Source organism: Hoplias malabaricus, chromosome 2 (genome assembly GCF_029633855.1).
Source record: "Hoplias malabaricus isolate fHopMal1 chromosome 2, fHopMal1.hap1, whole genome shotgun sequence".
Classification (NCBI taxonomy): domain Eukaryota; kingdom Metazoa; phylum Chordata; class Actinopteri; order Characiformes; family Erythrinidae; genus Hoplias; species Hoplias malabaricus.
This window is the reverse complement of record NC_089801.1, coordinates 70600120-70612734: the sequence shown is the minus strand read 5'-3', so window position 1 is coordinate 70612734 and position 12615 is coordinate 70600120. Positions and strand designations below refer to the sequence as shown.

The 12615-nt window shown below is 42.9% G+C and overlaps 1 protein-coding gene across 1 annotated transcript in view; it reads left to right on the top strand.

The window, feature by feature from the left end:
* The first annotated feature begins 228 nt into the window (after positions 1 to 228).
* The window catches only part of pudp (pseudouridine 5'-phosphatase), a 28591-nt gene continuing 16204 nt past the window's right edge, over positions 229 to 12615 (top strand). Inside the window, exons 1-3 of the mRNA XM_066660287.1 lie at positions 229 to 551; positions 2485 to 2703; positions 4778 to 5007. Of these exons, the coding sequence (XP_066516384.1) occupies positions 497 to 551; positions 2485 to 2703; positions 4778 to 5007 (504 nt within the window). The 5' untranslated portion in view covers positions 229 to 496. The remainder of the gene's footprint in view (positions 552 to 2484; positions 2704 to 4777; positions 5008 to 12615) is intronic.

Below are 12615 nucleotides of genomic sequence, written 5' to 3'. Positions count from 1 at the left end.
GGTGTTGCTAGGTATGGTGGCCCAGGTGGTGGAACTTTACTTTTAGAACTGTTATGTAAATTAAACTAAATACGAAAGAGAGAGAGAGAGAGAGAGAATGAGAATATATATCACAAATGATATAGAGAAAAAGAAAAACAGAGGGGAAAAATAAGCGAGAAAGAGAATTTCCGCCTTTTAGACAGAACTACATTTCCCATAATCCCCTGCGCAAATGTTGGACAATAATAAGCTGCTCAGAGTTCACATATTGCTTAAAACATATCTCGCTGTGGGAATAATAAAACTTCTCCTGTTACTCGGACTTATAATTTGGAATTTATAAACCAGGAGGACTAAAATAACTCAAAACCCTTCGTTAAATCGTAGCGGGTGATATTTCGTTGTTGATTTTGTTTGTCCACCTCATTCGCTGTAGTGTAGTCCAGAGTAGAGCTGGCCACTTTCCTCTCAGACTTTCAGAAAGTGGCGAGTTTAACTGTCTCCAGGTGAAAATATGGCCTACAACCCGGTCAGTCATGTAATATTCGACATGGACGGTTTACTCTTAGGTGAGTGAGGAGCTCGTTGCGGTACATTAAATAGTTATTTCAGTGGGGGGTTTGTGTTGTGGTGGCGTGTTAGCTGCACGGCTCTATTCCCATTCATTTCAGTGCCCTTTTGTACATGCTTCGTTTTTTTTTAATTGGGGACATTCAAAAGATTCCTGGCTCCCTTCACCGTTAAACGGTCCAGGCGTTCTTTATTAAAGGACTTTAGTAAAGAACCGTAAACGCAGTGTAACACACATGCCTCTAAACCTGCAGAAGTATTTATTCTCTGAAAGCAAATATGCCCCTTCCCCTCATTCCCCTCATGCTCTTCAATGGTACTTTAGTAGTGTCCATGGCGTAAAATGTGAAAACTCTTTTATTTCCTGTGACTCTACCTGATAAATACACCTACTCAGAGCCAAATAAATAAATAAAACTACATTAAAAAACAGAACCGATAAGTTTTCATACGGCTATTTAGCTCTAATTACTATTACAATTAATAACTTAGAACATGCCAAACTCTCTGAATTTTATAGAAGCTAAATGTCCCCATTAAAATCCTGTCAAGACATTGGACAGAATCACAGCTCTTTTAATTACAAAATTACACTCTTTCAAATAGGGCTGGACGATACGACCAAAATGTAGGTCATGATATATTTAGAGTATTCAGTCAATATGATATAATTCTGATGTTGATACAAAAGCCACAGAAAAACTGCCAAGAACAAACAAGAAACATTACATCACCGTCACACATAAAGCTCTTGGCTTTGTCAATATATTAATATTTTTAAACTAAATTAAACTTAAGGGTGGGTGGCACGGTCACACAGCTCCAGGAACCTGGAGGTTGTGGGTTCAAGTCCTGCTCTGGGTGACTGTGTGGAGTTGGGTGTGTTCTCCCTGTGTCTGCGTGGGTTTCCTCCTACAGTCCTAAAACACGTGTTGGCAGGTGGATTGATGACTCAAAAGTGTCTGTAAGTGTGTCGCTCTGTGAAGGACTGGCGCCCCCTCCAGGGTGTATTCCTGCCTTGCGTCCAATGATTCCAGGTAGGCTCTGGACCCTCCGTGACCCTGAATTGGATAAGGGTTACAGATAATGAATGAATGAATGAATGAATGAACGATTAATCATTTAGCCCTAACTGTAACTGAGGAAAACTCCACAGCCAGAGCTAGTAATGTATAAATATTCATTCATTCATTATCTGTAACCCTTATCCAGTTCAGGGTCGCTGTGGGTCCAGAGCCTACCTGGAATCATTGGGCGCAAGGCGGGAATACACCCTGGAGGGGGCGTCAGTCCTTCACAGGGCAACACACACACACTCACACCTACAAACACTTTTGAATCGCCAATCCACCTTCCAACGTGTATTTTTTGAACTGTGGGAGGAAACCGGAGCATCCGGAGGAAACCCACACAGACACAGGGAGAACACACCACACTCCTCACAGACAGTCACCCGGAGGAAACCCACGCAGACACAGGGAGAACACACCACACTCCTCACAGACAGTCACCCAGTGGAAACCCACGCAGACACAGGGAGAACACACCACACTCCTCACAGACAGTCACCCAGTGGAAACCCACGCAGACACAGGGAGAACACACCACACTCCTCAAAGACAGTCACCCGGTGGAAACCCACGCAGACACAGAGAGAACACACCAACTGCACAGTCACCCGGAGCGGGAATCGAACCCACAACCTCCAGGTCCCTGGAGCTGTGTGACTGTGACTCTACCTGCTGCACCACCGTGCCACCCAGTAATTTATAAACACCATATACAAACTCTTAAAATACTTCTTTTTTATTATCTATTTTTTTTTATTTCTTGCCTTTGGGTGCAGTTTTTTTTTATTCTCAAAACATCTGGCCTGATTTTACACCACAGATGTTCATATAACAACTCCACTGAATTATTTTTATTTGTCAGATACCGAGAGGCTGTACACAGTCTCCTTCCAGGAAATCTGTGACCGCTTCGGTAAGACGTATACATGGGACGTAAAATCTTCAGTGATGGGGAAGAAGGCTCTGGATGCAGCCGGGATCATCAGAGACTCTCTAGGACTCCCAATGAGCCCTGAGGAGCTGCTGGAGGAGAGCAGAAAAATACAAGAGCGCCTGTTCCCCACTGCTGCCTTGATGCCAGGTAATACATTTGTTAGTAGGCTTGTTTGCCTCAGAAAAGTAGTATTGACTTTTAGGGATATTTTTGGGGCCTGGATGTCTATAGCACACATCAGCAACAAGGACTTTTAATGGCATGAAGCTTTAGCACTGGGCCATACATCAGCTATACTGATACACCAGTGTTTCATACAACAGTGTGCAGATTTAGATTTCAGTTTAGTGGTAATGCAGAGGAACAGGAAAGAAACCTTTAAGGGATTTACCTGCTCACTTTATATGGGATGAAATGCCTGTGTAATTTCCCATCATTACCCCAGTTCGGTTGAATGGAAACATCGTAGCCTGGATCTGCACAACAGCATTTTAGTTCAAATTAAACCATAAAATATCCTCTTCATATTATCCCCATATGAATGGCCTAGTCAGTAATACTGTATAATTTCCTGTGGGGGAATTTGCTTTAGTAATTTAAAGGCAAAGGGGACTACTCCTTCTTGTTTGTTTTCATCCAGAAGCTCTGCATCTTTTAAGGTGGAATGGTAAGTTTGAGGAAGAAGGAACAGCTACTGTTTGTAGGAGGCTGAAGTTTAACTTGTCTGTAAGTTTTAATTCACTGTTTGTATTACCACAGAAACTCATTTGGTACTCTCATGTGAAAGTACAGGAGGTCCTTGGGTTACATCAGTCCCGACTTACGTTGTTGCGTGGTTACGACACATCTCCCGTTTATTGTATAAAGCCTTGTTTCGACTTACGTGGTTTTGCGTCGTAAACGTCGTAACGTGAACTTCGTGTTTGATGTGCGCGGCGGAAGAATACACGGTTACGCGGCTCGGGACCGTTGAGGATAGGTGTTAGGATAGGATAAGTGCTTACAGTATGTTATTTACGTACAGTATGTACGTATGTTCCGGCTTACACCGAAAATCGGTTTACGATGCGACGTAGGAACTGTTCAACGTCGTAAGTCGAGGACCCTCGTTTTTCCATCTGAATAGCACTCAACAAATAGGTTTAGCGTAGAGTGCCGCTGTGTGGCTGTGATCGAATATATTTGCAAAAATATGGTGACAAAAATCAACATGGTGCAACAAACCGTGCTGCTGTGTATATTGTGGTCGCACCAAGTACTGCAGGGCTTACGGGGGAGCTCCCAGCAAGCACAGCGGCAACTCTTTTTGTGATTTTGTTGGTTTTTGTTAGTTATAGGAGTTTAATGCTGTTGTTTATAGGGGGTTATTATATATTGGTGTGTGTTTGGATATGGTAGTGAGATGGGTGGGTGTTGGGGGTGCAAAAGGATGTCTGTCAATGTGTCGTTACCCACATCAAACCCAAATAGCTGCTCATCCCCTTGCTTCCTTCTTACTTGTGCCCTTTTAAGGTTCAATAAAGATTGCTTCAAACGTAGTAATAACTTTGATGACATCACAATAATTTAGCTTGTTTTTTACCAGGATCCCAGGCTTTTTTTTTTGTTTGATCCTTCTGTCTTTCAATATATCCCCATTTTCACATCTGCCTCTTGGCCAATTACCTATTGTTGTGGCGTCTGATGATGAATGAGTCTAAAATGAGCCGAATCAGAGCAGATACTGAAATGATAATAAAAGGTGATGGTGGTTGTTTGCTGCATGGCTTGTTCGTTCCTAATTAGCTCTTTCATTTTGTAAAAAAGGTGCGCAGGTGACCCCGAGAGGTGGGTGAACTGGAGCAGCCCTTTTTGACCTTTCCCTGTGATTTGGGTGAGCACCCCGAGCAGACTAATTTTACCTTTATTCATCAAACGTGAATCTCTTAGCATAAGCAGCAGTGTGGCAGGGAGCTTGTGATTAGTTAATGGCTGTGTGCATCATGCATATGCATGAGAAAGAGAGTCAAGTCATGACTCCTAAAAAGCCATCTTGACCAGAGCTCTGTATAATAAGAACTGGGTCAAGATGCTTCTCTAATTAGGGACAGTTTAAAAATTGGAGTGTCAATTCAGTCGCGTGCCGTCTGCCCCGTCCCCCGTGTCACTCGTGATGGTCTCCGGACTAACAGTCTGTGTTCTAAACATGCTCCATTTTAACTGTATTCTCTGACTTGTTTAGGTGTTCAGAAGCTCATCGCTCATCTCCATAAGCACAACGTCCCCATCGCGGTGGCGACCAGCTCAGCCGGCTTGACCTACGAGATGAAGACGAGCCGCCATAAAGACTTCTTCAGCCTCTTCGCACACGTCGTCCTGGGAGATGACCCGGAAGTGAAAAATGGCAAGCCCCAGCCAGACTCCTTCCTGGTGTGTGCCAGGCGATTTGGTCCTCCAGCTAATCCAGAACAGGTATAAAATAAACAACATGAACAGCACATGTCACCATATAACCGTCCACTTACCTCAGTATGATGCTTGATTTTTATAAAGTCAGTTGGGGTCAGAACAGTTTTAATCATTACTAGCTTTAGAATCAATACTATTCTTTTGTGTTCAGTTAAGTTCCTAGCAGGTAGGTGTCGCAGTCACACAGCTCCAAGGATATGAGGTTGTAGGTTCAAGTCCCGCTCCGGGTGACTGTCTGTGATGAGTGTGGTGTGTTCTCCCTGTGTCTGCGTGCGTTTCCTCCGGGTGACTGTCTGTGAGGAGTGTGGTGTGTTCTCCCTGTGTCTGCGTGGGTTTCCTCGGGTGACTGTCTGTGAGGAGTGTGGTGTGTTCTCCCTGTGTCTGCGTGGGTTTCCTCCGGGTGACTGTCTGTGAGGAGTGTGGTGTGTTCTCCCTGTGTCTGCGTGGGTTTCCTCCGGGTGACTGTCTGTGAGGAGTGTGGTGTGTTCTCCCTGTGTCTGCGTGGGTTTCCTCCGGGTGACTGTCTGTGAGGAGTGTGGCGTGTTCTCCGTGTCTGCGTGGGTTTCCTCCGGGTGACTGTCTGTGAGGAGTGTGGTGTGTTCTCTCTGTGTCTGCGTGGGTTTCCTCCGGGTGACTGTCTGTGAGGAGTGTGGTGTGTTCTCCCTCTTATAGTCATTGTTTTAAGTGTTAAATAAGCTTAAATATTTCATTACAACCTACAATTTACCAAGAACTATACTTGTTTTTCTTACGTACATTTACATTCCCCATTCATTTTATTACTTTGTATATTTACTTACTGTGTACATTGAGGTACAACAACCTTATCCCCTATGATATCTGATTTTTTTTTTTTCCCTAAATTCTGTTTTATTTTTCCCCATTTTCATTTAATTTCTTACCATTTTCATCATTTGGTTTTTTATGTTTTTAACAGTTTTTACTGTTTTTTTTAACAGTTACAATTAAACAAACAGTGGCACAATTACAGTTTTTATTATTGAAATTACAGCCATAATTTATTCCTCAATTCCGTGATTCCATCCATATTCTCCACATCATATGACCCTAGTGAATATTTACAAACTGTGCCTGTAGCACATTGTTTTCCTTAGTTTACCCTTTTTTTTCCCTCACAAAGGTTCTTTTACACACATAGAGAAAATAGGCAAGCCTAGTTTAGGCTGACCACCATTAGCCGTATTGCCATTGTCACAGAGGTTTACTGTCATTTCAACAGGAAATGCTGAAAATACATACCCTTGAAGGTCTGGAGAAGCTTTGGTGCTTCGCACCAATGTCTTTGTTTACAATAATAACAAGTAATAAACTAATTTTATAGTTTATTACTTGTTCTTTTTTGAACATTTCTAAAACCAAGCACTTTAACATTTGATTAACCCAGTAATCTATTTCTTGATAAAGGAACAGGGCATTTGAGTTGCATCTTATGTAGAGAGCGGAATTGTAGAATTGTCCCGCCTCCACGTCTGAGTCTCTCCAATCAGTGTTGGATCGGTTGAACGGAGAAGAAAGAGAACTAAGTGAAAGCGGCTAAACTCCAGAGTTTCTGCTCCTCACTCCTGGGCTCCTTGCGCTGAACTGAGCTGTGGCTCTTTCTCATTTAAAGGAACAGGTGCTTACACCAGGGCTGTTTGGGCAGGAGGAGATTGCTGCTGTGGCGTTTGATTCTTGTGGAACCAATAGAAATGCTCCAAAATTACTTGGGATTAAATCTTTTTACATTGACTTCCATTGAACATTAAGAATGTAAATGTACATCTTTGGAGAGGCATGTTTTTCTTTGGACAGTAATGACATGAGAACACCATAGTGTCCTGCTGTGGTTTTTGATGAAACAATCATTAAATGGTCACGTTTTTTAGCCATTGCTGTGGGCACTGGGCTTAGACCTAGATGGTCACCCATCTACTGACGTGAGCAGTTTTTTCAGTCGCCCAATTAATATGCTCACCATTACATTATGTGGGTAACGCAGACATGACACCGACATAGTAGCAGCATGGTGGGGCCAGAGCGGAGTCACTGTGGTCAGAAAGTGACCATTAATGAAGAACTAGATCACAGCTGATAGAGTTTAAAAGCTTGGTGTTTCTGAGAGAGTAGGCACTTTTGATGTAGCTAAAATCAAGGGACACTGTGTAATCCTTCCTTCCTCTCTGATGTTCATTTCTTGTGATTAGTTATTATAATAACACATTATTGATGTGTTCCACCTTTCCCCTGCTCTCACGTTGCCTGTGGATGGCAGTGGTAAAATGCTGGCAGTTATTTCAGCCTAGTGCATGGGGAGTTGATGAGAACTCTGCAGGAAAAAAATAAATAAATAAAAAATACATGAAAAACAGCTACTCTGTTCCCCTCAAAGAGGTTCATTTTCTTGTTTAATTTTCTTATATGAAACGTACTTAGAAAGGCTGAGGAAATGTGGATTAAAAAGATGCACATTTCCGTTTGCACAGCTGTAAGATCTTAAAAAAAAAAAGAAGATCAAAGTAAAGCAAGGAGACAGGAGGGAAGAAATTAAATGGCCGTGTTAATCCTACATGTCTTTATGATAACGATACTGAACTATTACACTGAAGTCCTGGCCACCATTTGCACTGATCTTGGAAAGCTTTAGAGGTGCCTATAAACTTGTCCTGGACTCATTGCCTCAGTGGAGGCTGCTACTAGAGCTGTAATGATGCATGCAGTGATTCGAGGTACAATACGATACTGGCTAGAATACTAATGTTTATTCTGAAGTGTTTTCCAGTGTCACCATGCCCCTTGGTACGTCTGTCACAGTAGCATTGTTTTGTGGTCAAACTATTGTCCCAGAAATAATTGCAATAAATGATACGTATTATTTATTTTTATTTAAGGCCATTTTATGCCACAAAAACAAAGATAATATAATATCATTATAATGCATTTTCATTGAAGAAAAAAATGACTTTTTAGCAAAAAACAAATGTGTTAAGAATATTCAGACATTGGAATTTTATATAAAAAATATTTAAATATACTAAATACATAAAGCATATATAAAATATGACCACTCTTTTAAAAGAAATTGACATAAAGACTCCAGAATAGAGAGACCAGAAAACCAGAGAACTGAACAGATCGAGTGACTAAAGGATCAGTGATGGTCATTCTTATGTAAACAAACACATAAGTGCAAACAGTGGGAGGTATTTAGGTCAGTGTCGCAGTCACACAGCTCCAGGGATCTGGAGGTTGTGGGTTCGAGTCCCGCTCCGGGTGACTGTCTGTGAGGAGTGTGGTGTGTTCTCCCCGTGTCTGCGTGGGTTTCCTCCGGGTGACTGTCTGTGAGGAGTGTGGTGTGTTCTCCCTGTGTCTGTGTGGGTTTCCTCCGGGTGACTGTGTGGAGTGTGGTGTGTTCTCCCTGTGTCTGCGTGGGTTTCCTCCGGGTGACTGTCTGTGAGGAGTGTGGTGTGTTCTCCGTGTCTGTGTGGGTTTCCTCCCAAAGTCCAAAAACACACGTTGGTAGGTGGATTGGAGACTCCAAAGTGTCCGTAGGTGTGAGTGTGTGAGTGAATGTCTGTGTGTCTGTGTTGCCCTGTTAAGGACTGGCGTTGCCTCCCGGGTGTATTCCTACCTTGCACTCAATGATTCCAGGTAGGCTATGGACCCACTGCAACCGTGAACTGGATAAACGCTTACAGATAATGAATGAATGAATGAATTTGATAATGTAATTATGAGAAGTCAAACCCCAGCAGTTATCATGGTTCTTAAAAGAGAAAATACATGTGTGTGTTTCTTAGATCTAGCCTTGCTGGTTATTCCCAAGGCATTCAAAACACTCCATCCAAAGAGTGCCTCTGTAAAAACTCACTTTGAAGGGCCATGTAGCCCTAACACTACTATCTCAACAAGAATTGAGATACCCTTAACCCTTGGCAAAATGGAGATATAGGTCAAAGATGTAGGGGCAAGGGGTGAAATGGGATTGGGCCTAAATATCCAACGGCCCACAGACTCTTGGTCATGATTATCGCTTTTCCACCGTATGGGTCTGGCTCTACATGACTCAACACAACCTGCTTGTTGCTTTTCCACTGGCAGGGATCCACCGCAAAATGGAGCCGTTGACATCGAATAACCCCATCTCTAGGAAAGGAATCGCTGGCTTTGAAAACCACAACAATGGCGGCGGTAAAGTTAGGTGCTGTTTACTCGTCGTGTATGAGCATGTTGCTTTTGTTTTTGGACTGAATATGACTCCCAGTTCTCACAGATCAGTTTTACTTGTCGCACATTTACTTGACTTTCACCGGAAATTTCGTCGACCATCGCTGCTGTAACTTTAGATATTTTACAAGTGGCGGTTTGTTCTAGTTTTGAATGAGCTTCTGCATTTTGTGGTGAGACATGTCTCTCTGGCCAATCAATGCTCTGCAGGGTTTACATGTCATCATTTAGTACCCTACTCGGCACGATTGGAACCCAGAGCGAGCTGGGACTGAAAACCTATACCGGTACCAGATTTGGCCGGTTGGAAGCAAAAGAGCCGTGCAGAGTCGAGTAGATTCATGAAGGTTCCATGCAGTTGGAAACCACTAATAGTATAACTTTGTACATACTACAGTGTTCATACACTATTGCACTAAAACATACTGTCGTGTAACTGATCTCAGGTATGATAATCGAACGTTTCACAGGCCTCATACTCAGGAATGTGTGACGCATTGTGATTTTGGCTTTGTGATGTGTTGTCATAATGTGTTGTTATGTTCCTGGCATCTCCCAGTGCCACTTTAGGCTAAGTCGAGGATATTCAGTGCAGCCGACTGGATACATCCTGTTTCTCCACAGCTCTGATCCAAGGCCCAGTTGACAAGAGCTGTATTCTCATAGATGCGGCCCATTTAGATCTCCGCCGCCTCGCCTATGAAATGTTTTGGTGGGTTGTCCCTGCCTGTTAAGTGACTGAAGCTTCCGGAAAGCTCTAAGAAGGAAACAGTCAGCCAGGTGTTAAATAGTGCGGTTAGGAGCTGCGTCTCTGCTGATGAGATATGAAAGCGGTAGAGAGAGGGAGAGAGAGGGGCTCGACAGGGTAGTCAGAGGAATAACGGATGATGCCGTGCCACTCGCCGGAACCTCGACGTGACATGCGTTCTCAAACAGAGCAAGAGATGAGACAGGAAAAAAGAGACAGAAAGAAGAGAGTGGGTACCTGCAGGTGAGAGAAAGGGGATGAAAGAAGGAAAGAGACAACCAGGGTAAAAATCATAGGGAAAGATAAGAGAAGAGAGAGGGAAAGTGAATTAGGTACAGAACCTTCCCGTTGTTTGGATGTTCTGCCAACTATTCAAACACTGTACTGTACTTTTTTAGATGGTAGTAACCCAACACCTCTGACAACATTCAGAAGCACAGATGCCCACCACCTCCTTGTGTCAGGAGGAGGAAGGATCCCACAGTCCTGCATAATGAGGCGAAAAAGACTGTAATACTCTGTTAGCCATATTAGCATTTTTTGTCATAGGAGCAAATGGAAAAATGTTGGCACCAATGCATTTCTGCTCTTTTGAGTGAATTTGTGTGAATATTCATACACAGATTCACACTTCTTCTTCTTCATTGTGCAGAAGAGACTGTAGGTCATACAGACACCCCACTTGGAGGGTAGATGTAGACTGTGTGCATCTCAGTGGACTACAGAAATTACATTGATTGGCCAAAACGTGTTTAGGTCCATATCTTCTACACAGTGAGGCGTAGAGACTAAATCTTTTCCCTGATTCCTTGGGTCCTGACAAATCAAAATTGGATTAGACAAAATAAGATCCGCCCACTTGGATTGTGAGCTAATTTGCATAATTTGCATTCTATAGTCTCACCCTGTTTACAGGGTAAATAATCTGATCACACTGTCCCTGCGCTCTGAGAGTGGAACAGAGTTTTGGAGGATAATGTTTTATCACGACTGTGCCTGAATTATGTCTCTAATTTGGCTTAAAGTTTAATAAAGTAGATCTAATTGTCTGAAAATGTGATTTATCAGTGATAAATCCACAATGCAGCGAATTACTAATATCTCCCTACGGCCTGTGGTTTTATTTTCTTACATACACTGCACTATTTTAATGCAGAAATGTTTACTTTATGACCTACACTGTGCATTATGCAGTGTGTAGGGAGATATTTGAGTTTTAGACTTTGAAAAAAGCCTGCAGCTGCTGCTTAGTATAATGTGCGTTGTCATAGCAACAGTTCACACCCTGTTAATAAGAAACTGTAGTATGTTAATATTTTGTGCACTAACCTGCCAAACTCACACTTTTAGGGTTAGTCATAGTATTTGCTGTATGTATAATTAGTCTTTTTGTGTGTTTTTGAGGTTTATGAAGCTTTTGTACGTTGGCTCTGTGCTTGGTTTGCTCTACAGTTGCTCAGGCGTTATATGCCGCCTCACACCTGATGCCAGGTGAAGTGCTTAGGAATTCCATTGAGCTGCAGCAGGTACAGAGAGAGAGAGAGAGAGAGAGAGAGAGAGAGGAAGTTTGGTTGCATTAAGAGCTGACAGACGATGACAGAAGGGGGCCAGCAGTGACGGAGAGGGGACAGTGAAGGCAGACGTGCAGGAGTGAACACTTAGCAGGATTCCTGCGGCAGTCGGCTAAAGCCAGCGCCGCTCCGCTGCATTCTTACTGCGCAATGAATTTTTATCATTATATATCAGAGCTCAGCGAAAAAACCTGCCGCCGCTCCACAGGAAGACTTGTAGAAGACCTATGCTTCTCTCTATCTCTCTCTCTCTCTCTCTCTCTCTCTCTCACCACCTCTTCCTCTCCCTGGCTTCCTCTTCCTCTCTCTCTCTCTCCCTTTCTCTTCCTCTTTTTCTTTCTCTATCTCATGCTCTATTTCTACTCTACCCTCTCATTCTTTCTTTCCCTGTTTTCCCTTCCCTTCCTATCACTCTCTCTTCGTTCCCAGTTTCTCCCTTTTTTTTTCTCTCCCCTTCTTGCTCTCTCTCTCTCTCTGTCTGCTGTTAGCTCTAAGCTGAATTATGAAATTATGAGCCAGTTAATTAATTTGTGCTTCTTTTATTTTAGTCCTCCTCGGCGTGTCCTGTGGGTACAGTTAAGAATAGATAAAACCCGAAGTGCCGCCCTCTTCTAGCCGATCATAAGCTCGTCTTTCTTTGCTGTGATTTGCGCCCGATTTGTGTTTGCTTTTCTTTTCTTTTCTTTTTTTTCCACGCTAATCTTGATTCCTGTGTCAAAACACTGACACTTTGATGTATTGCACTTTCGACAGCGCTAGTATATCCCATCCGCGCGAGCCTGACGTGTTGATACCGCCGCTTCTTTGAGGGCTTAAAGCGCGCCATAAAACCATTTAATTATTTACGCTGACTCCTCCGCTTTGAATTATTACCCATCTTTGAGTACAGACACAAGCATGCTTCCTACCCGAGGTGTGAGATCAAGTGTTAAGGGCTTTTCATCTTTTTATTCAGTATTCTTTAAGGAAAGTCTTTGGGGGTACCGGAATGACTGCTTGGCTATTTATTCCATCGATCCTCACAAGGCCAGGAGAGCTCGCTGGGTCTGGAATATGACTAAGTGAGCA